This window comes from Budorcas taxicolor, chromosome 10 (genome assembly GCF_023091745.1).
Source record: "Budorcas taxicolor isolate Tak-1 chromosome 10, Takin1.1, whole genome shotgun sequence".
Lineage (NCBI taxonomy): Eukaryota > Metazoa > Chordata > Mammalia > Artiodactyla > Bovidae > Budorcas > Budorcas taxicolor.
In genome coordinates this window covers 18,045,326-18,072,674 of record NC_068919.1, presented here as the reverse complement: position 1 = coordinate 18,072,674, position 27,349 = coordinate 18,045,326, and the positions used below count along the sequence as shown (strand labels likewise).

At 36.7% G+C, this 27,349-nt stretch overlaps 1 protein-coding gene across 1 annotated transcript in view; it reads right to left on the bottom strand.

The window, feature by feature from the left end:
- LRRC49 (leucine rich repeat containing 49) overlaps positions 1–27,349 on the bottom strand; it is a 154,117-nt gene that overhangs the window by 15,520 nt on the left and 111,248 nt on the right. Inside the window, exons 12-15 of the mRNA XM_052646930.1 lie at positions 25,790–25,950; positions 6,247–6,484; positions 4,207–4,392; positions 69–178 (exon numbers count right to left, since the gene is read on the bottom strand). Of these exons, the coding sequence (XP_052502890.1) occupies positions 69–178; positions 4,207–4,392; positions 6,247–6,484; positions 25,790–25,950 (695 nt within the window). The remainder of the gene's footprint in view (positions 1–68; positions 179–4,206; positions 4,393–6,246; positions 6,485–25,789; positions 25,951–27,349) is intronic.

The following is a 27,349-nucleotide window of genomic DNA, read 5'->3' as shown; positions in this document are numbered from 1 at the left end:
TGTGTGTTATGTATTACTTTGTCTAGTGCAACAATGCTTCTATAAAAACTATAGAAATTAAAGTTTACCTGGCATCACCCAGTATTGAAATCAGACGGTACTGTGGTAATTCAGAAGATGCTACATGTGCTAGGATTCCAAACAGCCTCTCAGCCATTATCATATCATTTTGCGTCACCTGAAGAGACAAATAGGAAAGGGGTAAAAAATGACATTGCCTCATAACTTGATACAACTAACATAATCTCATAGAAATGTCCAGATTAAATATTTTCTTGTAGGGACTTCCCTGGTGGTCCAATGGTTGAGAATCCAATACAGAGGATGCCAGTTTGAGTCTTGGTTGGGGAACTAAGATCCCACATGCTGCAGGGCAACAAAGCCTGCAAACTGCAACTGCAGAGCCATGCACTGCAAGGAAGACCCCACGTGTTGCAACTAAGACTTGATGGAGCAGCCGAAAATAAATAAATTAATTAAAAATTTTCTTTTCAGGGAAAATACATTCTCCTGGGCTATAAGAAGAGAGTGAGTTCTGGCTGATATTTCTCTTTTTTCCCTGAGCTTGATTAGAATGTAGATTTACAAATGTGGCTTATTGTGATGGAAGAGGGCTGGGAGGTGAGGTGTTAGCTCTGACTTAGAAGCCATGGTTCCTGAGGATTATACTTGAGACACCTTAAATTCTTAATGAATTTTTTTTTTTTTTCCCAAAAATCCCAAAGCTTCTTTGAGTAGAATGATTTAAGGGGGAAAATCTCAAGTGTCAGTGGAATAGATTAACTTTAATAATGTGTTAGAGGCAAGTCAAGGTGTTGTTAATACCTTGTTCCTGAAAGGATAATTTCATCCCTTTCTGAGGGAATGAACATTGGATTAGGAATGGCACTCCTGCTCCTTCTGAAGTTGCATCCACCTTTCTCCGCACAAGGAACAGTTTGTCACAGGTACATTCCCCATGTGGGCTCATTCCTGTGTTAACCAAGAAACTACTAAAGGCGCAAGCCTTGTACTAATATCTGGGCATGTTTTAAATATAAAATTAGGTTTCTTGCATTTTAAATACTATTTCTTTACCAATATAATTCAGTGGTTCCCAATCAGGGGCCACTTTGGCCCCTAGGGAATGTTTGCCAGTGTCTGGAGATGGTTTTTGTTTATTGCAACTGGTGGACAGATACTACTAGCATCTAGTGAGTCGAAGCCAGGGATGCTGTTAAATGTCCTACAGTGTACGGGACAGTCCCCATAACAAAGAATTATCTGGTCCAAAATGTCAATAGAGCTGATGTTGAGAGACCCATTTTGGATCTTTAAAACCTTTATTCTTAACACTTGCTATAATTACCTACACAGGGATTTTCTGGAAAATGACCCATAATTCACAAGCGACTTATACATAGGAATCACTGCAGACTGACTCTTTCCCTTCCTTCCCTAGACTTCAGTAGTTAATGAGGCTGCAGCTCCCCAGAATCATTCCTTCAGCTGACAACTAACTTGTTTGGCCTAACATAGTCACCTAGTGGTCAGTGTAGGCCACTACTCCATCTTTTCCTCTTGATGCTCACAATGCTCACTGTCATACAAAGAAAAGCAGAAACACAGTATAACATTATCACATACTGTCAAGGACGAGATAAGCAGGTTTATTCTAGGTCTTATATTAAAAGGTCAAATATTCCTGGGCATTGACATTTTCAGAACTTTAAATCAGAGTACATTACACTGGTTCTTTCTCATTCTTCTCTATATAATGATATTACACTATTACTTCCTATTTTAAGGTTTTATAATAACTATTATGTCTCCAGCAGTGATCCACATTTGGGTAAATACAGTATTTAGGGTTAATGAAGATAATGGTTTGGCCACTAACAAGGGAGAATTCCTCACCTATAGCTAAAATAACTATCCTACAGCCCAGGCTAGCTTTGGAAACTTTTGGAACTATTAGATCTGACCAGTGACTTACAACCTCTCTGGGGAAGTACCAAGAGGGTACACAAAACTAAAACGAATCTCTTGTGAACTAGTTGGAGAAATTAATAGTCATCTGAAGGTTCCAGGTTTGCCCTACATCTTCAACAGATGGCTGATACCTGGGGTGATGGACCTACCATTCAGTTCAGTTCAATTTAGTTGCTCAGTCATGTCTGACTCTGCGACCCCATGAATTGTAGCACGCCAGGCTTCCTTGTCCATCACCAACTCCCAGAGTTCACTCAAACTCACGTTCATCTAGTCGGTGATGCCATCCAGCCATCTCATCCTCTGTCGTCCCCTTTCCCTCCTGCCCCCAATCCCTCCCAGCATCAGAGTCTTTTCCAATGAGTCAGCTCTTCGCATGAGGTGGCCAAAGTACTGGAGTTTCAGCTTTAGCATTATTCCTTCCAAAGAACACTCAGGGCTGATCTGCTTCAGAATGGACTGGTTGGATCTCCTTGCAGTCCAAGGGACTCTCAAGAGTCTTCTCCAACACCACAGTTCAAAAGCATCAATTCTTCAGCGCTCAGCTTTCTTCACAGTCCAACTCTCACATCCATACATGACTACTGGAAAAACCATAGCCTTGACTAGACGGACCTTTGTTGGCAAAGTAATGTCTCTGCTTTTGAATATGCTATCTAGGTTGGTCATAACTTTTCTCCCAAGGAGTTATTGTCTTTTAATTTCATGGCTGCAACAGTTCAGTTCAGTCGCTCAGTCATGTCCAACTCTTTGCGATCCCATGAATCACAGCACGCCAGGCCTCCCTGTTCATCACCATCTCCCAGAGTTCACCCAGACTCACGTCCATCGAGTCCGTGATGCCATCCAGCCATCTCATCCTTGGTCGTCCCCTTCTCTTCCTGCCCCCAATCCCTCCCAGCATCAGAGTCTTTTCCAATGAGTCAGCTCTTCTCATGAGGTGACCAAAGTAGCTGATGCAAATTTCACATGGCTCTTCTATGCTGACCCAGAGACCTCCAATCTCCTGATGGTATGCTGGAGTTCTCAAGTTTTAGGCCAGAGTTACCTTCCCTGGTGGCTCAGAGGTTAAAGCGTTTGCCTGCAAGGCAGGAGACCCGGTTCAATCCCTGGGTCGGGAAGATCCCCTGGAGAAGGAAATGGCAACCCACTCCAGTATTCTTGCCTGGAAAATCCCATGGACGGAGGAGCCTGGTAGGTTACAGTCCACGGAGTTGCAAAGAGTTGGACACGAGTGAGCAACTTCACTTCACTTCACTACTTATAGTGTATCAGTTGCAGGGAACTATAGTTGCTCTTCCCACCCTGCTAGCAAAATTGATTATAGCTCGTCTTACAATAAGGAGGTCTGAATTTTAAGAGATAATCACACTAATACTAGTAGCATATTAAAAGATTTTTTCCTTTTGGAGGACTATCTAAACTCAGTTCTGGAATTCCACAGAAGAAGAAGAAGCATAGCTTCTCTCTCTTCTTCCAAAGTAATATTTAAAGAGAACATGATCTTTGGATAGCTGGAGGATTACCCTCGTGACAAGCTTAGCAGAATCAATCTGAAAAATAACTCTTTGCTAATAATTTTCCAGCTATTCAGGCTCCAGACCTGAATTATACAATGTAGATATGTCCAAGCAGCTGTTACAAACTATTAACAAAGCAATCTAGACTTTTACTTATGGTTGTTTTATTTCCTTTTTCATTCATGTAGACTTTTTCGTCTTTTAACTTTCCTCCTTGCTTATTTCTCCCTCTTATCTTCTTTTAAAATCACTCTTCTTTCCCTATGTACATTTTTTTGCATGTTATTCTTCCCTTCCTCTATCACAACCTTTATTAAATGACATTTAGTATCACTTCCCCAGGCCCTTTTACATGTCAGTATGTAAAACACTCTGAGAAACACAAAGATCACATTACTTACAGAAGTGTTCTTTTTCTTTTCATTTTAAACTATTATCCTATCAATCCTTCTCTGAATACTTAAAAACAATAGAAGTAGTATTTACTGTTCACCATGATCTGGTTACTAATTTATTCACAAAATTTGCCTAGTATATTAGAAGTTTTTAGACAAATATTTTCAGCTTTTCAACATTTTAAATGTGACGATTTAAAAAAAAAATTATTTCTCAAAAGTTCAATCATGATTTTATACATAAATTCCTGGATATTTTTACGATTATTTCCCTTTAAAAGGAACATTTCAATTCTACAGTTGACTTAGTGTTAGCTTACCTCTGTTCCATTTATTTTCTGCATATTAAAATGGCTCAGCCTAAACAGGACATAATATTTCCAGAGTGTAAAACTGACAACTGGATTTCCTTGAGGATCAATTGTCAACTGGTCAACTCGACGGAGCTGTGCTAGTGCATTAAATTGCTGCAGCATTACAAGATTTGTTTCCTTGAATTTAAGGTGCTACAATAATAAACAAAAAAAGGGGTGAATATTGACTCTAACCATCTTAAAATGTAACCATTAAAGCTTCACTATCATTCCCCAAAGAAGTCTAAATTTTAGGGTTAACTAATATGTTTTCATTAAACAAACTAAATGTATTAAACTTAAATACCTTTAATCTACCTAATAAAAAATTATTGATAGAATATATTAAGCCACCCAATATTGAATTCAAAGTGATTTCCATTCTGGAAAGGACATCCACCTATCTATTAAATAACTATATTTCTAAAAAATTATATAAATATACAATAATTCAGACTCTTCCAGATATTACAATGATTTTATATGTTTTACATGGAGATTAAATCTATAGAGGAAAAACCAGAAGTAAAATTTTCAGAACTTTACAAATACAGGGCTCACAGTACTTCTGAGAAGAACTAGTTAACCATTATTACTTTTATCTTGCTAATTACTATGTACGCTACTTAAACTGGCTATCAGAGAACAAAATACCAACATTGAAATGCTAATAGAAATGTTCTGTCTGTGAATTTGGATGATCTTTTCTAAACACACTGTCTCCACTACTATCCTTTTTATTAGAGAGGAAAATATAACAAAAGAACAAAATACATTATAAAAGGGTTGGTGACGAGGAAACCAGAATTGAAAGGGACTCATGTACCCCAGTGTTCATCGCAGCAATGTTTACAATAGCCAGGACATGGAAGCAACCTAGATGTCCATTGGCAGACGAATGGATAAGAAAACTGTGGTACATATACACAATGGAATATTACTCAGCTATTAAAAAGAATGCATTTGAATCAGTTCTGATGAGGTGGATGAAACTGGAGCCTATTATACAGAGTGAAGTAAGTCAGAAAGTAAAACACCAATACAGTATATTAACACATATATATGGAATTTAGAAAGATGGTAACAATGACCTTATATGCGAGATAGCAAAAGAGACACAGATGTAAAGAACAGACTTTTGGACTCTGTGGGAGAAGGTGAGGGTGGGATGATTTGAGAGAATAACACTTAAACATGTATATTACCATATGTGAAATAGATCACCAGTCTAGGTTCAATGCATGAGACAGGGTGCTCAGGGCTGGTGCACTGGGATGACCCTGAGGGATGGGATGGGGAGGAAGTTGTAAGGGGGCTTCAGGATGGGGAACACATGTACACTCATGGCTGATTCATGTCAATGTGTGGCAAAAACCACTACAATATTGTGGTTTTTTACAATATTTAGCCTTCAATTAAAATAAATAAATTTTTTAAAAAGCGTTGGTGAGGGAAATCACTAGCTAATTGAGAAAAACACAATGATAATAAAAACTCAAGAAAGAACTCAGAAATCACAGCTTTCACAAATTCATACTAATAATTAATATATTAATACCATAACTGGAAAAGGCAAATTTCTCAAAGTAACTTTAATGAGCTATTAAAATGATTTTAAATGTTGTTAGGCGACTACTATAAAAATTATATGTGAGTATACTTGTCCTGTTAATACCAGGTATAGTAAATGAATTTATAATATAGAGTTAGGTGAGGTCCTGTTGAAAGTTTCCCAAAGTAGAAGCATGTCACTTGACTAAAATTACATTGGTCCTTCATACTCCATAAGGAAGCATTTTCTAGAGAGAAAATTTCCAATATTAATAGAAGACTGCAAGGCCATTTATGAGTACTAATTTAAATATCAGATTCAGAAATTCAACATAAGAACTTAGTCTCCCTGCCAGATAGAAACAGCATAAATAAAAGTTAAAATAGGTCTTTGGCCTGAATATACAAGTCATGACTGAGAAGAATTCAAATATACAACAAAAAGGAAATGCTTACCAGAGAATTAGGAAACTTAATCTTCAATTTGGGAAGCACTTGGACGATTTCATCAAATTCTATGAACGTGAAGGACACTGTTGTCACCATTCCTGCTGTTTGCATGCTCCAGTTCCGATCCAGACACTCCAGTGCTCCTGAGCCATACAGGGAAAGCGTGTCTCCATCCACTTCAACAAGGTGTGTGTCTGTGACAGATAGATCCTGTAATCCACTGGTGAGTCCTGAGTCCAGAGACCTGGGAAACCCATCATATAATCTTAATGAAAGTTTTATCATGCAAAGTAAATAACAGATTATAAAGATCTGTTGGAAAAGGTATTTGAAATTTTACATCCATTTCTTTTTATTTCAATAATTAAACCCAGAGTACCAAAGACTAATTTTCAATAGTACATCTGCAAGCTTGATGGACATGAGTCTGAGTGAACTCCGGGAGTTGGTGATGGACAGGGAGGCCTGGCATGCTGCAATTCATGGGGTCGCAAAGAGTTGGACACGACTGAGCAACTGAACTGAACTGAAGCTTTATATTCTTCTATAGTCATATACTTTAATTTAAAAAGAGGCACATGTGAACAAAAAATTACTACTTTTAAACCCAAATTATTTATACTGATGGAAGGTAATTGATATTCTATTTAGTTTTAAAATAATACATTTAAGATAACCAAGAAGGACCTACTGTATAGCACATGGAATTCTGCTCAGTGTTATGTGGCAGCCTGGATGGGACGGGAGCTTGGGAGAGAATGGATACATGTATATGTATGGCTGAGTCCCTTCACTGTTCACCTGAAACTATCACATTGTTAACTGGCTAAACCCCAATACAAAATAAAAAGGTTTTAAAAAAAGAAAAAAATAAAACAATCCATTTACTATAGCATAGATACTTTTGCATGTCAAAACAAGTAAGTTTGCCTACTCTGGAAAGTATTCCACTGTCTGACTGAAAAAAAATGCATTTTACAGAATAATATTTCTATAGTAAGAACAATATAATATAAAACTATGTTTATAAAATACGTGGGAATTCACATACTAACTGCTAACAATAGTTTCTCTCTCAGAAGCTGGACTAAGGGGTAACTTTGACTCCACATTTTTAAATAGTTCAATGTGTTTGAAAATATGCAAGTGTAAATATATTACAGTTATAGGCAGCAAAATCAATGAAGACTTCCTCCCCGTATTGAAATAAGAAATGATAAAAAATCCAGTACATACACATGCAAAATAACTTCACATACTCTAGTGACTATGATAACTGTTAATATTTTCAAAGTTAGAGCCACACTTCTGTAAAAGGTTACCTAAATGAATGCTCTGGAAAAAAAAAGAAATAGCTTCAGTTCAGTCGCTCAGTTGTGTCTGACTCTTTGCGACCCCATGGACTGTAGCATGCCAGGCCTTCCTGTCCATCACCAACTTCCAGAGCTTGCTCAAACTCATGTCCATTGAGTTGGTAATGTCATCCAACCATCTCATTCTCTGTTGTGCCCTTCTCCTGCCTTCAATCTTTCCTAGCATCAGGCTCTGTTCCAATGAGTCAGTTCTTTGCATCAGGTCGCCAAAGTATTGGAGTTTCAGCTTCAGCATCAGTCCTTCCAATGAATATTCAGGACTGATTTCCTTTAGGATGGACTGGTTGGATCTCCTTGCAGTCCAAGGGACTCTCAAGAGTCTTCTCCAACACCACAGTTCAAAAGTATCAACTCTTAGGTGCTCAGCTTTCTTTATAGTCCAACTCTCACATCCATACACGACTACTGGAAAAACCATAGCTGCTTGATCCAACTCAAAATTTCTGCTTCATGAATACAGACATAACTATTTGTTACTCAATCTTGAAACTCAAATAATGCTTTGTTTTCATTATGGGATTTTACCTTTAGATAGTTTTTATTTGCCCTTACTAACATATTAATGTTTAGCCTTCCTTTGGACTCCAACAGAATTTTGTATACTCCTCTGATACACCACTTCTCATATTCAATCATAATTATGGGTTTACAATTTTGGCTACATTTTTTTCATCTTTGGAGGGTCTAGAATCTACTAATGGGCTTTTCACAATATAAATGACGGCATTATTAAAGATCTTCAGAAGTTTTATAATGCTGGTGTTGTGAGTAAGACTGACAAACCATCACCTTGCTGGTTTATCATGCTTTACTAGATTTCCATGTACTTACCCCATGGGCACCACTTAACATGTAACATATTTGTTAACACAATAAGAAGTTGGGTAATAACATCCATCAACTCTGTGAATGTGTGACCAAGAAAATATAAAAAGGATTGATTTCTGCCAGGCTAGTGCTCATGGCAATGATTATTATACAGTAATAATCAAATATTTAGTGAGTAATGGTGTGTAAATAATCTTAGATGAAAATCCTATAAAGGTAATGGCTGATAATAGAACAAAAATAAGGTGAGAATTAAGAGTTCCTTATATTGTGGTTTGTGTGATAACTTTGTGTTGAGCTATGTAGAGCAGGTGGAGCTAGTGATAAACAATCTGCCTGCCAATGCTGGAGACACGGGTTCGATCCCTGGGTTTGGAAGATCCCCTGGAGTAGGAAATGGCACCCTATTCCTTCTTGCCTAGAAAATTCCATGGGCAGAGGAGCCTGGTGGGCTATAGTCCATAGGATGGCAAAGAGCTGGGCAAGACTGAGCGACTGAGTGTACACACAACCCATAGAACACATAATCATTTCTAGAATAGGATAAAGGAGTTACATTTCAGTACCACTAAAATAAAGATGGCTTTATGAAAAGAACACAGCACTGGCCATACTGTACTACTGTTGCTTGCCTCTCCTACTGAACAATGTGATCCTTGAGGGTTCAAACTCTGTCATGTTCACTATAGTAGATCAGCACCTAGCACAGCTCCTAGCACATGTTGTAAGTATTTCTTCAAAGAATTAATGAATGAGACAGTTATGAATTTTCTTAGGAGTATCTACTGAACTTCAAAAGGGTGTTCCAATCATCAACTGTGGTTTGAACAAAGGGGCAGAGTCGGTGATACAGACACAGGCTAAGCGGTTAGGAAGATGGTTCTCACAGGTGAGGCAAACACAAATAATGAAAAAGTAAAGTCAAGGCAAAAAAAAAAGTTTGCTAGTTAATGTAGTGATGCCTGATGGCCATGATACTCAGCAAAAGAAGTTGAATCATAGCTATGAGAAGTTGTGTTGTTTTACATCGTCTGTATGAACATGTCTTGTTTATCTTTTTTCCTTATGATATAATAGCCAGGACATGGAAGCAACCTAGATATCCATCAGCAGATGAATGGATAAGAAAGCTGTGGTACATATACACAATGGAGTATTACTCAGCCATTAAAAAGAATACATTTGAATCAGTTCTAATGAGGTGGATGAAACTGGAGCCGATTATACAGAGTGAAGTAAGCCAAAAAGAAAAACACCAATACAGTATACTAATGCATATATATGGAATTTAGAAAGATGGTAACAATAACCCTGTATGCGAGACAACAAAAGAGACACTGATGTATAGAACAGTCTTTCAGACTCTGTGGGAGAGGGTGGGGGGGGGGATGATTTGGGAGAATGGCATTGAAATATGTATAATATCATATAAGAAACGAATTGCCAGTTTAGGTTCAATGCAGGATACAGGATGCTTAGGGCTGGTGCACTGGGATGACCCAGAGAGATGGTATGGGGAGGGAGGTGGGAAGGGGGTTCAGGATTGGGAACACATGTATACCCGTGTCAGATTCATGTTGATGTACGGCAAAACCAATACAATATTGTAAAGTAAAAAAATAATAATAATAAAATAAAATATGAAAAAATAAACTTCAAAATAAAATGTCTTTATTAGAAAATGGTTATTTTCTTTAAAAGTTTTTTAGTAAACTGTTAAGAAAATAAGTGAAATAATAAATAAGCTTAGCCTCAGCAAAACAGTTGTACAGTTCCAAAACAAAGCAGAATTAATTTTCAACTGTTGTAGACTTCATATGGACATTCAGTAAAAACAAATGGCAAGTTTGCTGGGCTGTTGCTAGGAAACAAAGCACCTATTAAATAGGTCTTACAGGACCAAACTTTTTTCAGTTATTTTCTTTTTTTCCCCCTCGATTAAAAAGAAGGAGCTTTATTTTTTTTAATTATTTATTTTAATTGGAGGCTAATTACTTTACAATATTGTAGTGTTTTCTGCCATACATTGACATGAATCAGCCATGGGCATACATGTGTTCCCCATCCTGAAGCCCCCTCCCAACTTCCTCCCCATCCCATCCCTCAGGGTCATCCCAGGGCACCAGCCCTGAGCATCCTGTCTCATGCATTGAACCTGGACTGGCGATCTGTTTCACATATGATAATATACATGTTTTGATGCTATTCTCTCAAATCATCCCACTCTTGCCTTCTCCCACAGTCCAAAAGACTGTACTTTACATCTATGTCTCTTTTGATGTCTCACATATAGGGTCATTGCTACCATCTTTCTAAATTCCATATATATGTGTTGCTGCTGCTGCTAAGTCGCTTCAGTCATGTCCAATTCTGTGTGACCCCATAGATGGCAGCCCATGAGGCTCCCCCGTCCCTGAGATTCTCCAGGCAAGGACACTGGAGTGGGTTGCCATTTCCTTCTCCAATGCATGAAAGTGAAAAGTGAAAGTGAAGTTGCTCAGTCGTGTCCAACTCTTAGCAACCCCATAGACTGCGGCCCACCAGGCTCCTCCGTCCATGGGATTTTCCAGGCAAGAGTGCTGGAGTGGAGTGCCATTGCCTTCTCCAATATATGTGCTAGTATACTGTATTGGTATTTTTCTTTCTGACTTCACTCTGTGTAATAGGCTCCAGTTTCATCCACCTCATTAGAACTGATTCAAATGTATTCTTTTTAATAGCTGAGTAATATTCCATTATGTATATGTACAACTTTCTTATCCATTTGTCTGCTGATGAACCTCTAGGTTGCTTCCATGTCCTACCTATTGTAAACAGTGCTGCTATGAACATTGGAGTACACGTGTCTGTTTCAATTCTGGTTTCCTCAGTGTGTATGCCCAGCAGTGGGATTGCTGGGTCATATGGCAGATCTGTTTTCAGTTTTTTAAAGGAATCTCCACACTGTTCTCCATAGTGGCTGTAAAAGTCATTTGCATTCCCATCAACAGTGTAAGAGGGTTCCCTTTTCTCCACACCCTCTCCAGCATTTATTGTTTGTACATTTTTTGATAGCACCCATTCTGACTGGCATGAGATGGTACCTCATTGTGGTTTTGATTTGTATTTCTCTGATAATGAGTGATGTTGAGCATCTTTTCATGTGTTTGTTAGCCATCTGTATGTCTTCTTTGGAGAAATGTCTGTTTAGTTCTTTGGCCCATTTTTTGATTGGGTCATTTATTTTTCTGGAATTGAGCTGCATAAGTTGCTTGTATATTTTTGAGATTAATTCTTTCAGTCAGTTGCTTCATTTGCTATTATTTTCTCCCATTCTGAAGGCTGTCTTTTCACCTTGCTTATAGATTCCTTCATTGTGCAAAAGCTTTTAAGTTTAATTAGGTCCCATTTGTTTATTTTTGCTTTTATTTCCATTACTCTGGGAGGTGGGTCATAGAGGATCCTGCTGTGACTTATGTCAGAGAGCATTTTGCCTATGTTTTCCTCTAGGAGTTTTATAGTTTCTGGTCTTACGTTTAGATCTTTAATTCATTTTGAGTTTATTTTTGTGTATGGTGTTAGAAAGTGTTCTAGTTTCATTCTTTTACAAGTGGTTGACCAGTTTTCCCAGCACCACTTGTTAAAGAGATTGTCTTTTCTTCATTGTATATTCTTGCCTCCTTTGTCAAAGGACACCTATAAAGTGTTCACAGGTGCGTGGATTTATCTCTGGGCTTTCTATTTTGTTCCATTGATCTATATTTCTGTCTTTGTGCCAGTACCATACTGTCTTGATGACTGGAGCTTTGTAGTATAGTCTGAAGTCAGGCAGGTTGAGTCCTCCAGTTCCATTCTTCTTTCTCAAGATTGCTTTGGCTATTTGAGGTTTTTTATATTTCCACACAAATAGTGAAATTATTTGTTCTAGTTCTCTGAAAAAACAGTTGGTAGCTTGATAGGGATTGCACTGAATCTACAGATTGCTTTGGGTAGTATACTCATTTTCACTATATTGATTCTTCCAATCCATGAACATGGTATATTTCTCCCTCTATTTGTGTCCTCTTTGATTCCTTTTATCAGTGTTTTATAGTTTTCTATACATAGGTCTTTTGCTTCTTTAGGTAGCTTTATTCCCAAGTATTTTATTCTTTTCGTTGCAATGGTGAATGGAATTGTTTCCTTAATTTCTCTTTCTGTTTTCTCATTGTTAGTGTATAGGAATGCAAGGGATTCCTGTGTGTTAATTTTATATCCTGCAACTTTACTATATTCATTGATTAGCTCTAGTAATTTTCTGGTGGAGTCTTTAAGGGTTTTTATCTAGAGGATCATGTCATCTGCAAACAGTGAGAGTTTTACTTCTTTTCCAATCTGGACTCCTTTTATTTCTTTTCCTTCTCTAATTGCTGTGGCTAAAACTCCCAGAACTATGTTGAATAGTAGTGGTGAGAGTGGGCACCCTTGTCTTGTTCCTAACTTTAGGGGAAATGCTTTCAATTTTTCACCATTGAGGATAACGTTTGCTGTGGGTTTATCATATATGGCTTTTATTATGTTGAGGTATGTTCCTTCTATTCCTGCTTTCTGGGGGGTTTTTATCATAAATGGATGTTGAGTTTTATCAAAGACCTTCTCTGCATCTATTGAGATAATCATATGGCTTTTATCTTTCAATTTGTTAATGTGGTGTATCATACTGATTGATTTGCAAATATTGAAGAATCCTTGCATCCCTGGGATAAAGCCCACTTGGTCATGATGTATGATCTTTTTAATATGTTGTTGGATTCTGTCTGCTAGAATTTTGTTAAGGATTTTTGCATCTATGTTCATCAGTGGTATTGGCCTGAGTTTTCTTTTTTGTGGCATATTTGTCTGGTTTTGGTATTAGGGTGATGGTGGCCTCATAGAAAGAGTTTGGAAGTTTATCTTCCTCTGCAATTTTCTGGAAGAGTTTCAGTAGGGTAGGTGTTAGCTCTTCTCTACACTTTTGGTAGAATTCAGCTGCGAGGCCATCTGGTCCTGGGCTTTTGTTTGCTGGAAGATTTCTGATTACAGTTTTGATTTCCATGCTTGTGATGGGTCTGTTAAGATTTTATATTTCTTCTTGGTTCAGTTTCAGAAAGTTATACTTTTCTAAGAATTTGTCCATTTCTTCCAAGTTGTCCATTTTATTGGCATATAGTTGCTGATAGTAGTCTCTTATGATCCTTTGTATTTCTGTGTTGTCTGTTGTGACTTCCTCATTTTCATTTCTAATTTTGTTGATTTGATTCTTCTCCCTTTTTTCCTTGATGAGTCTGGCTAATGGTTTGTCTATTTTATTTATCTTCTCTAAAAACCAGCTTTTAGCTTTGTTGATTTTTGCTATTGTCTCCTTTGTTTCTTTTTCATTTATTTCTGACCTAATTCTTCTGATGTCTTTCCTTCTACTAACCCTGGGATGCTTAATTTCTTCTTTTTCTAGTTGCTTTAGGTGTAGAGTTAGGTTATTTATTTGATTTTTTTCTTGTTTCTTGAGGTAAGCTTATATTGCTATGAACCTTCCCCTTAGCACTGCTTTTACTGAATCTCACAGGTTTGGGGTTGTTGTGTTTTCATTTTCATTTGTTTCTATGCATATTTTGATTTCTTTCTGGATTTCTTCTGTGATTTGTTGGTTATTCAGAAGTGTGTTGTTTAGCCTCCATATGTTTGTATTTTTAATAGTTTTTTTCCCGTAGTTAACATCTAATCTTACCGCATTGTGATCAGAAAAGATGCTTGGAATGATTTCAATTTTTCTGAATTTACCAAGGCTAGATTTATGGCCCAGGATGTGATCTATCCTGGAGAAGGTCCATGTGCACTTGAGAAAAAGGTGAAATTCATTGTTTTGGGGTGAAATGTCCTATAGATATCAATTAGGCCTAACTGGTCCATTGTGTCATTTAAAGTTTGTGTCTCCTTGCTAATTTTCTGTTTAGTTGATCTATCCATAGGTGTGAGTGTGGTATTAAAGTCTCCAACTATTATTGCATTACTGTTAATTTCCCCTTTCATACTTGTTAGCATTTGCCTTACATATTGCAGTGCTCCTGTGTTGGGTGCATATATATTTATAATTGTTATATTTTCTTCTTGGATTGATCCTTTGATCATTATGTTTCAGTTATTTTCTGAATGAGGCTCAAGGTCAGCCTCAAACTCTGGCCAATAGGAAATAGAGGAAGCTGTTCCTCTGGCAAAGTGTGCTCTGATGTCCATAAAAAAAATAATTCAGGAAGTTTTCTCCCATGTTCATATGTTGGGCATTGTCCTTCCAGTTTTTCTTGTATGCCTAACAGATATGTCCATATCTTTTTAGTCAAACATACATACATATTATTTCTTTTGCTCTATCATTCATTTATTGGCCAAACATTTGCTAAAAGTTCACTGTATACAGGGCACTGTCCTAAGAATTCTGTCACAGGCAACCAGCTCATCTGCATTGAAAAAGTCAATCAGAACAGAAATCATGGGCAAGATTTTTGATGTATCAAAATTTTCTTCACTTTTATTGACTTATGGTCCCAGAAAAATAACTGCTCAAATAATACTCTGTAATTAAATTAATAAGGAAATGGGTATAATTTCTAAAGACCTCAACCCCATTAAACAAATAGGTTAATCTGGAGAGGTATTGTGTCAGGTATTGTGGTAGACACTGGGGATATAAAGATAATAGTTACTTATCCTTAAGGAGCTCCCATTCTATGAGGGTGGAAAGCAAGATAAACATATACATTAATCCAAATATAATAGGCTTATTATCACACAATGAATATTTAAGCAATATGTTACGTAAATGCAGAGGAAGAATGACTAATTCTGCTAGTGCAGAGAAGTCAGGTTTCAGAAGGAGGTAGTATTGATATTTGAACTAGTCCTTGAAAGATAAACAGTAGAATTTTATCAGAAGTAGAAGGAAGAAGCATACTTTATGTAAGAAAAACAGAATGAAGGCACAGAAGCCTAATTATAACATACTCAGTTAAAAACAATTTCAATATGGATGGAACACTGAAATTAAGAAATTAAACACTAAAATATATAGGGGAGTAGAAGCTGAAGCTGAAGTCAAAAAAATCAGATTTTATCCCATAAGTTTGAGAAGCAGAAAAAGATTTTCAAATGAAAACATAACAGAATCATATTCAATGCAAGTTTTTAAGCATCTCCAGTGTGCCATGCATGGAGCTAGGTTCTGTGGCTGGGAATAAAAAGATGAATAAAATATGTTCCCTGCTCTCAAGGACCTACTTGAGACAGATAAGTTGGTCAATTCTGTGGATGAGGTAGGTAGCAAGGAGAGACTGAATGGAGGGAGGTTAGTAGGAAGACTAGTGCAACAGTGTCAGCTAGATTATATAACAAAAAAGAAAGCATCAGGCAGTGGAAGAGGCATTGGCAAGAAAATAAGATAGAGCTTAGTTCAGATCCTAGATTTGCCAGAATAAATAGATGACTCTGGGAGCAAGTTGCTGAATTTCTTTGTAGTTTCAGTTTCCTTGTAGGTAAAATATCATAATACATAGTTTTTCAGAGTTGTTATTAAGATTAGAAGTAATATTCTAAACATGGTGGTGGTGGTTTAGTCGCCAAGTCAGGTCTGACTCTTGTGACCCCACGGACTGTAGCCCACCAGGCTCCTTTGTGCATGGGATTTCCCAGGCCAAAATACTGGAGTGAGTTGCCATTTCCTTCTCCAGGGGACCTTCCTCACCCAGGGATCAACTCTAAACCATACTTAACGCTTACTTCAATAGATTTTAATGATGATTACTAATAAAAGAACACAGATATACCAGATATTTAAGAGATTATAAAAGTAGGACTTAGTGACTGTGGGGAAGGAATGACAGGGAGGATTCAAAAGGTTTAGAGTAGGTGATGGAGTCAACCTGGCCTAGGTTTTACCCCTGTCAAGGCTAAATTCATGCTTTAAGAAATGTGGTATTCCTCTACAGAGGATCCATGCTTTATAATTTGTTTTTCCATGAAGTACAATACATTTCAATGTATATTTCCCAATTCAAGTACTATTTATATAACAGTAAGGCAGTCTGCCATCAAATAGGAATTCTGTTAAAGATTTTTAGACGTTAATTCCAAGTGTTCATTAATCCAACTCAACCTTTATATAAGAATGAATCAGAAAAATATTCTATGCCTTCCTGATTAGTAAAGGACTCTAAGACCAGATGATTAACTTAATACAATAAAGTAATAAGTCCCAGAAAGGCAGGCTAAATGGAGAATATACTCTTAAATGCCTAAGTGGAGAGAAAAGACAATATTTCATAGGATTACAGTTAAAAAAAAAAAAAACTTTATGCATTCTATAACAAGCTAGAATAGAAAGACTTAAAATATTTCGGAAGATTCTTTTCCCAATGAATAAGTGGTGCTGATTCCTATAATAATGTATTTTATGAATTTCTATTACAACATTCATAGGTGTGGAAATTCGTTTTATGCATTATATTTTATTATAGTAGTGTTAGCTAAAATACCACACTGTTCATAGACAGGAAATGACCGAAAATAAACCAGCTTCACTGTATGCATCCAATGTAAGCAAAGAAAACATTACACCACGTACTTTCCCATTTCTGGCAGGGGAAAGAAACCCGTAATATGTCATTTTACTATAGAGCTGTCCCAAGTACAGTGAACAGTGAAATCATTAATGGGATATACCAAAGTTTTACAGAATTTCTTTCCTTTATGTGACTATAATTTCTTCATGGACACTTATTTCCAGGCGTTTAGTTACACACCCATAAGCCAAAGGTCACAGACATTATAACACAAGAATTAGCCACTCTTTTGGCATTATGAAATACTAAAGACCATAAATGGGACTGTTAAAAATGGAAAATCTCATGAAGCATTAAAAAGCAAATTGGAACCCTAAGGAAAAGACTCTGTGGCCCTCTGACTTTCTACCTTCAGATAGAGCCAGGCTTGTATCATTCCTGAAAGATGAAATTTAATTATATTTTTAAAGACTTACAGAGAATGTAGTAATAAAACTTCTAATACTTAAAATGTTTCACTTTGTGCTTTCACATAAAATAGTTGATAGAATTAGCATGTGTTTGAAACCTCTCCCTCCAAGACCCCATTAAGGTAGTTAAAAGGTTATAAACTCACAATAACAACAAGTAAAGAGGACAGGGGGGAGACAATCTTTCGCAAGAAGTTTCAGCAAGCTTCTGGAAGCTGGAAGGTGAAGAATTTTGTGTGAGGAAGGACAAAGGAAACCATAGCTTTGAATATGAAGTGGGGACAAGAACAAAAATGTCAGCCAAGATGCCCAAACTTTGGAAAGAAATGAACAGAGATATGATGGAAGATGGGAGTGAGAAGCGAGACTAACACAGGGAGGGGCATTAATTGAAGATCTGCAAGGACCCTACTACTTCCTTCTTCTACTGCCAATAAAACAGGCAGAGGGATATTGCAGTTGATTTGGAAAAGGAAAGAATATTCAACAAATAACACTGGGGCAACTGGTTATTCCTATAGGGAAAAACAAAGAAATTCAACCCAACCTCAAACTTACAAATCAATTTCAGATGTAATAAAGACTAAAATATGATAGGCCATATTTTAACCTTTAGGAAGACAAATGGGAGAATATTTTCATAATCTCAGTGTAGTAAAAAAAAATTTTTTTTTTACCCTTGAACACAATTCAAATGGGTAAACGACAGAAGAAAAGACATACATATTGGTATCTTCAAAATACAAATGGTATTTAAAGTCAAACAAATATATGATATTGCTTAGGGGGAAAGCAGAGAGAGAAAAGAAAGCTCAGGACTAAAATCAGAGAAATTCTACCATCTAGAAGTTGAAAGGACAGAAGTACTTGAGGATATGAAAAAGACACATAATTCAGGTAAAAAGTAAATACTACTATTTAATAGACAAATAAGTTCAAAGAAACTGAAATGTGGCAAAGGAAGCACAAATCTCTTTGTTAAACAAACAGGCCATCAGAAACCCTAGATAAAAACAAACTATGTAAGAAAGGCATGATTCAAATACGAAGCAAACTAAACTGTGGCACGGTTTTCAACAAACTTTGAAGCGTAACCTTTGAATCTGATACTAGGACTAGTTTTCTTGAATGGTTTAGGAAGCAGAAAATAAGATATAAGTATATAACTTGACTCTCAAGTAAAAAATAGTTACATGATAATTACATAATCACAGACATTTAAACACTTTATCAGTTTTCAGTCTTTGAAAGTGAAAGTGAAAGTGCTCAGTTGTGTCCAACACTTTGCAATCCCATGGACTGTAGCCTGCCAGGCTCCTCTGTCCATGGAATTCTCCAGGCAAGAATACTGGTGTGGGTAGCCATTCCCTTCTCCAGGGGATCTTCCCAACCCATTGATCGAACCCAGGTCTCCCTCATTGCAGGCAGATTCTTTACCATCTGAGCCACCAAGGAAGCTCAAGAATACAGGAGTGGGTGGCCTAGCCCTTCTCCAGGGGATCTTCCCCGCCCAGGAATCAAACTGGGGTCTCCTGCATTGCAGGCAGATTCTTTACTAGTTGAGCTGATCTGTAGAAGCTACCAATTGACAAATGTAATGGTTATAGAACAAATATAAATGATACTGATCTTGAAATATAAAAGTATAGTTCATAGAATACAACAAAATTAGAGTACCAAAGAAGGGAAAAAAGCAGGATAGAGAAGTCTGAAACTCCATCTCTCCATAAAGGCACCGTATATGATAGTAAAAACTATCAGATTCAACTTTTTCAGAATTCTGGAATCTAAGAAATATTACAACAATCAGGGGAATGTTTAATGAAGGAAAACAAAGTTGATTTTTACAGAATTTAAGACAATTCTGTGGCATTTAAGGTTACCCTGTTCCCATCCCCTACTTCCCAGCTCAGTGGCAGCCTTGAACATGACAGCTCACATTCCTTGTGTGGGTTGTTGGTACCAGAGGAAGCCATACATACCTTACTATAAAATAATTGTGGTTATATGTTTTGACATGTCCAGTAGCTCACCAAAGGATCAGCTCAAGGACTTGCCTTTGTTTCCCTGCCTCTGAGCTTCCCCATAGCTGAGGTGGCTTCCTAGGTGGCAGTTTTCAAAAGTATTTAAAGGCAAAAATGTATTTAGCTGCTGCCACACAGGGCAAACAATAGATAGACCAAAGAGACTAAGAAACAAGAGGCTGGGAAAGAAGATATTTAGGGGAAGAAGGACTTTGGGAAGCTCCTGTGTGTTCCAGGGAATCTACAGGGTGACACTTATGTCCACATTTATGCTCAGAAAAGACCTGAGAAGACTCTAAACATCAACTCCAACTGTGGAATGACAAAGATAAACAGAGATTCTTAAAAGCAACAAGAGAGAAATGAATAGTCCTGTATTAATAAAAAGAATCTTCAGTAAGATTAATAGTCAGCTTCTTATCAGAAACCATGGAAGACAGAAGCAGTGGGATGGCATATTGAAAGGGGGAAAAAAAAACCCCCAAAACTGTTAACCAAGAATTCTGTATCCAGCAAAACTATACTTCAAATCTGAGGGAGAAATTAAGACATTTATAGATAAACAAAAATTGTGAGAGTTCACTGCTAGTACACCTAACTCTATTAAAAAAAAACGCTAAAGTAGTCCTTTAGATTGAAATGAGAGGAACCTGGACCATAACTCAAAGTCACACGAAGAAACAAAGAATACTAGAACAGATAATTATACAGATAAATATAGAATCCAGTGTCACTGTATTTTTAGTTGGTAACTCCTCTTTATTCTTGCATGATTTAATAAACAAATGCATAAAATAGTACCTATGTTGCTGCTGCTAAGTCAATGTCCACACAATGTATAAAGACAAAATTTGGAGCTGTATGAGAGCAAAGTGCTTACAAATTAATACAACTAAATTGGTATTAATGCAAACTAAATTGTTAAATATTAAAATATCAGTTATATTCCTTAGTGAAAGTGTTAGTCACTCAGTTGTGTCCAACTCTTTTGCAACCCCACGAACTGTAGCCCACCGGGCTCCTCTGTCCATGACATTTTCCAGGCAAGAAAACTGGAGGGGGAGCCATTCCCTTCTCCAGGGGATCTTCTTGACCCAGGGATCAATCTCATATACATTCAAAGATAGAATGTATAGAAATGGAGAAATGGAGTCAGCAAGATATACTTAAAAGAGTGAAAGTAAAAGTTGCTCAGTTGTGTCTGACTTTTTGTGACCCCATGGACTACAAAGTCCATGGAATTCTCCAGGCCAGAGTACTGGAGTAGGTAGCTGTTCCCTTCTCCAGGGGATCTTCCCAACCCAGGGGTCAAACCCAGGTTTCCAGCATTGCAGGTGGATTCTTTACCAGCTGAGCCACCAGGGAAACCCACTTAAACAGTAGTCAGCCATAAAAAAACAACAAAATAATGTCAACTGCAGCAACATGGATGGACCTAGAGATTGTCATACTAAGTGAAGTCAGACAGAGACAAATATCATCTGACGTTGCTTATACGTAGAATCTTTTAAAAAGTGGTACAAATTAACTTATTTACAACACAGAAATAGAGTCACAGATGTAGAAAACAAACTTATAATTACCAGGGGGAAAGGAGAGAGGGAGGGAATGAGGGATATATACACGCACCACTATATATAAAATAGGTACCTAATAAGGACCTACCATACAGCACACTCTACTCAATATTCTGTAATGGCCTATATGGGGAAAAAATCTAAAAAAGAGTGGGTATATGTATATGTATAACTGATTCACTTTGATGTATACCTGAAACTAACACAACATGGTAAATCAACTATACTCCAATTAAAAATTTTAAAAATAAACAAATAATTAAACATAAAAAAGAGGAGCCACATAGGTAAAAGGAAAATCAAGTGAATGTGCTCTCAACAATATTAATGCAAAGATCCTACCAACAATGAGTATCAACTACGTCAATGGGTGTGGCATGTTCAAGCAAAATAAGAACTTGAAGTTCAAAAAGTCAATCTGGATTCTCTGTTTAAGAGCCCTTCATGTAGGCATATACAAGGTAAAATAAGCTCTTTAAGCAATATTCCTACCTTTCCAATGTAACAGATTTTACAGGAATCACATAACCATAAGCCAAACTGAAAAAAAAAATCTACAACTACTAGAAGTTGTGATTTTGCATTATAGTCTCTACTAATAATTTCTTGTCTATCTCTAAAGTGTTACTTTTCTGACTTCATAGATAAATGTCATCTACGTCTCCTTGAATTAAAAGTTTTTAGATCATCAAAACGGGTCGGACCATGATAATGTAATTGTGTCTCCATGGCACTTTGAACTTACAACCGTAGTAATTTTTGCCAGAAACTGTGGATCTCTTTCCTAATAATTCATTACTGCTCTCCACATCCTCTGCACTGAATCCACACATCAATTTTCCCATCTCTTGCAAATTCTTCATTTGCGCTCTTTCCTTAAAAAGCCTCTAGCTTTGTGGAACTCCTAATAAAAGTTCTGAAAATCTTGGGAGCAATTTTAAGTCATAGTAATTTTCACTAGCAGATACTTCTTTCCCTTGGAACCAATTGTTTTTTAGAGGGTCACAAAATTTTTGGAAAAAAGTTGTTTTAAAAGTTTAGAGTATCAGGAAAGTCACATTAATAGTCTGGAGTCCACCTATCAGTCTGCCTAATAGTCAGAGTCCAGCGATCAGAGATAGTTTTGCCAGGTAAAAGAATCAATTAATTAACAATGACACTCCCGCAATCACTGCTGCTGCCAACACTAGTGAGATGTGAACAGTGAACATCTCTGTGATAAGGGCATAGGATGCATGGCTGAGATTGGATGGAGATAACGCTGCTCACCGTTGAATACTCTGGCCCTTGGTTCCACACCTAGTTCTATCAGCAATAACTTCAATGACCACACAATAATAACTTCAACTCATCTTCTTTCCTCTTCTCCTCTCCTTATTGATTTCTATTTTTCTCCAACAACTCATTCCCAGGGATGCAGTGGCCTCCAAAGTGTTTTTTATGTTATTACTAACATATATTCCATCTCTAAAATCTTCAACTTCAAAAACTTAATTTGACCATAAATTCCCACTAGTTCAGCTCACTACTGACCCTATTACTTTATGTAATTCCCATCTTTAATTTCATTAAGACTTCTAGTCCCAGAAATACTACATTTTCTCCCAATTCATTGGCAAACTTCTACTTTTCAACTATTTAAAAGTAGCCTAGACCATATGATCTATCATTTCTTTCTTTTGACATTATACTTGAATTTTTAAATTCCTTATCTTTGATCCTTTATTTCCTTATTCTTTCTAAGATATTTAGCTTTTCTACCGATATACCTATAACAAACCTTCAGTGTATTAAAAAACAGAGATGTCACTTTGCTGACAAAGGTCCATAAAGTCAAAGCTATAATTTTGCCACTAGTCATGTATGGATGTGAGAGCTGGACCATAAAAAAGCTGAGAGCTGAAGAATTGATGATTTTGAATTGTGGTGCTGAAGGAGACTCTTGAGAGTCCCTTGGACAGTGAGGAGATCAAACCAGTCAATCCTAAAGGAAATCAAACCTGAATATTCACTGTAAGGACTGATGCTGAAGCTCCAATACTCTGGCCATGTGAAGCGAAGATCCAACTCACTGGAAAAGACCCTGATGCTAGAAAAGATTGAGGGCAGGAGAAGAAGGGAGTGACAGAGGATGAGATCGCTGGATGACATAACTGACTCAATGGACATGAGTCTGAGCAAACTCCAGGAGATAGTGAAGCACAGGAAAGCCTGGCTTGCTGCAGTCCATGGGGTTGCAAAGATAAGACTTAGCAACTGAACAACAACAACTGATATATCTTGTCACTCTGTACTCCTGGAATACTTGCCCAACAATTCAGACTAGCTGCTACAATTTCATGGTCTATAACTTCCTTTAGTTCCTCAGAATTTTCCTTCAACATCTCAACACCTCCCCAGTTAGCTCCCTAGTATACTTGAAAAATGTAGAGATATACCATGATTTTTAAAGTGATGATTTATTATCTTACAAATGTTAATCCTATTGAAATAAACAACTTAAATGCCATTTGAAAAAGATTCTTAACTTTCCATTTAGATTAAATGATTTTAAAGCTCATATGTAAGAACAAGTGTGTGAGAATTGAAACTTTGAAAAGAATAGTGAAAGCATATTTCCCTTACTAGTTGTTAAAATTATAAAATGACAATAATCAAAATAGTCTGGTATTGGCATTAAAACAGATAAGTAGGTTAGTGAAATGGAATAGAAAGTTCAGAAATATATCCAGTATTTATGGGAACTTAATATAAGATGAAAATGACATTCCCATTACAAAAGAGAATAATTTAATTGAGGAATGCTATTAGAAAACTGACTAGTCAATTGGAATAAAATCAAGTTAGGCTCTTACCTAACACCATGTATAAAAATAAATTTGATGTATTAAAGAAGGAATTTTAAAACCTTATTAAAATTTTAGAATAAAATTTATAAGGTCATTTGGATAAACTTGGAACTAGGAATCCTTCTTAAGGAAGACAGAAAAAATATTTTTAAAGAAAAGATAAACCAGATAGAACTAATGGGTAGCATTTCATAAATCTAAAGCCCAATGAGATAAAGTTTTAATTTTATAAAGTATAGTTATATACAAGTAGAATTATTTTGACATTTAAATAATATTTAACAAAGTTTCAGGGCAATATAAGTGATATATCCATTATATAAGTTATCACTTAATTAAAATGTTAATTCATGTTTCCTTATTTTTCTAGCTGAAACATCTGAGAAACTCTACATGTGGATACCCAAGTGAGGTAAAGGAGGTATGCTGGTCAATATAAATTAATCTTATAACTAAAACTGCTAAAGTATATTTGTCATTAAAATATATGTCAAACTCTAGCTACAGGAAATTTCCAAAATATTATTCTAATTCCTCTTAAATGACTTGTTGATTACACTCTTCATAAATGGAAAGCTCAAAGAAAACTGGCTGAAAAGCTAAAATAAAAGCTATATTATATTTAGTTTGAAATGTGTTTCAGAATTTGGTTAGGCCATTAGATAACTGTGCATCAAATGAAACAAAACTGAAGTGCATTCTATCTTTGAGTTTTAGCTTTTCTTTTTAAATCATATATATATATATATATACACACACACACATGTTTTTAAATGATAAACAAACTATGAAGTTATATATGCTTTATATTCCTCTCATTGACTTGATTCTAGTATGCCTTTATGAGCAGAAGTGAAATATGTTAAGCCTAGATAGTGTCCTCAGATTTGTTCATAAACCAAGGGATATGTGTTATATGATTTGTATGTCATAGAAGGAAAAGGCTGTGAGCCACTGGAAAAGACAGATACTATAGACTGCAACTGGAGTAACTACTTATGTTTTATGCCAAACTGCTTAACACTGATAGTTAAGGAGTGAGGATTTGTGCTAGCTACTGGGGAAACAACAAAGGTTAACACAACCAGGATTTTACATTCTGGTGGGGAAGACAGATACAAAACAACTATTTATGTTGTTGTTCAGTTGCTAAGTTGTGTCCGACTGTGAGACCCCATGGACTATAATAGCACGACAGGCCCCTGCGTCCTTCACTGTCTCCCGGAGTTTGTTCAAATTCATGTCCGTTGAGATGGTGATGCCATCCAACCAATCTCATTCTCTGCTGCCCTCTTCTCCTTTTTTCTAACTACCCAGTGGTTAATTATGCTCATAAGTGCTAACAAGGGGAAGTGCAGAGTACTGGGAGAAAAACAGGTATCTGATCTAGCCTACTGTCTGGGAAGTCATTAGGAAAGACTTTTCAGGGGAAGTGAGGGTTGAAGTCAAGACCTCCAGGCTGAACTGCAGTTAGCCAGGGCAGGGTGAAGGAAGCAGGGCAGGGGAGAATAGATCTCTTTGTAGAAGAAGGGTTCTAAGGTAGGAAGTAAACAAATTGGGAATCACTGAGCCTGCAGCACAAGAACAGAATGGCTGATACTATGGGACAAGATAGGTAAGGTGGGTAGATGGCCTTACAGGCTACAGTAAGTAATCTAGATTTATTCCTAAGAAAAACAAGAAACTACTAAAGGGTTCTTAAATTAGGGGTAAGCTTATATTTTCAATATTGCCATCTTAACTTTTAAAACCTATTGCTAATTTCAGTAGGTTTTCTTAAGAAAACTATTTTAAAATAGTTAAATGTAAAATATTTCCCCATTTCTGCTCCAAATTCATTTCTCCAAAGATACTAATATCCGGAAAGAATACCACTGCATACCCTGCTTCCTCTGGAAATGTAGAGACGGTGCTTCCATCGTTCTGACAGTGGTCCTGAGAGTCAGAATCTCTTCTATCTTGATTTATAGCGATACTGGTTATTCGATGTTGTTGCAAGTCCCAATTTCGAGCTACATTGTTAATTGTTAACCTTTTCTTCTCCTATGAAAAAGTTCATTGTGACAAGAATTACATAATGCAATTTTTGTAGCAGGAGAATCCAAGGAGCATATTGTTTGTACTACTTATCACATCTTTAAGAGGAGTCAATTACTTAAAGCAGCTACCAAATAGGTATTCTAAAACATGGTATAAGCAGCCTTTGTTCAACCTATGCATTCAAACATCTCAAAAGTGCTCTATCATTCTTAAAAAAGTATATACAAATAACAATTACTCCTGTTGGACATAAGAAAATTCACTATTTGCAAGTTTAACTTGACGGAAATTGATATACTCAAATGTTATGGTGGCATGTGTGCTAAGTCGCTTTAGTCATGTCCCACTCCCTGCAACCCATGAATTGTAGCCTTCCAGGCTCCTCTGTCCGTGGACTGTCCAAGAAAGAATACTGGAGTGGGTTTCCATTTCCTCCTCCAGGGGACTCAACTGTTATGTGAAGTTTAAATTATGTCTTTGTGCTTAAAGATAGTAAGAAAACCTGACAATATTTTAATCTTTTTAACCAATAATTATGGCAAATATGGTGGAGTGATCTCGGAAGGAGGGAGAAAGGAGAGATTGATCAGCGTTTTAAGCTTTACAGCATAAATTACAATGTCTGAAAATTAACAAACATATATAGACTATTAAAAGAAATTGTACTAAGTTGAAACATTTCTAGATAACTAGTAGCATCTTAGATTATCCATTATCAAACCTCGTAACTCAGATGGTAAAGAATCTACCCGCAATGCAGGAGACCCGAGTTCAACCCCTGGGAAGGGAGGATCCCCTGGAGGAGGAAAAGGCAACCCACTCCAGTATTCTTGCCTGGAGAATCCCATGGACTGAGGATCCTGGTAGGTTATAGTCCATTCGGCCACAAAGAGTCGGATATGACCGAGCGACTAACACAGCTTCTAAATGGTATGTTGATTAAATCAGAGTCCTGAAAATAGACACCTCCCCTTTTATCTTTACTCAGAGAACAACCATCTAGTGAAAAGTCATGGTGTGATACTGCCCCTCTTCACCTGCTCCCTTTGGAACCAGTGAAAAGCTGTCGGGAAGATTCTCTGCCTATTCCCCCAGTGCATCCACACATGTAGAATACTTCTGTTTACATCCACTTCTTAGCCTGTCTAAAATTTTAGACGTGGAAATGGCACTGAATACGAATGAAAACTGGTGACAAAGCTTAATTAAAACTAAACATTTTTAAAGTTCTATTTCTGCGTTTAAAAATGTCTTTAACATGGGTTCTTTTTTCTATTGCTTGGTATTTGAAATTTGTTTATATAATTAAATGGGTTCCACTTAGTATGTGTATACTTCTGAGACTTCTTGACATTTTATGTATGCCCTTATCTAAAGCAAGTAGGCATTTGACATTCTACTA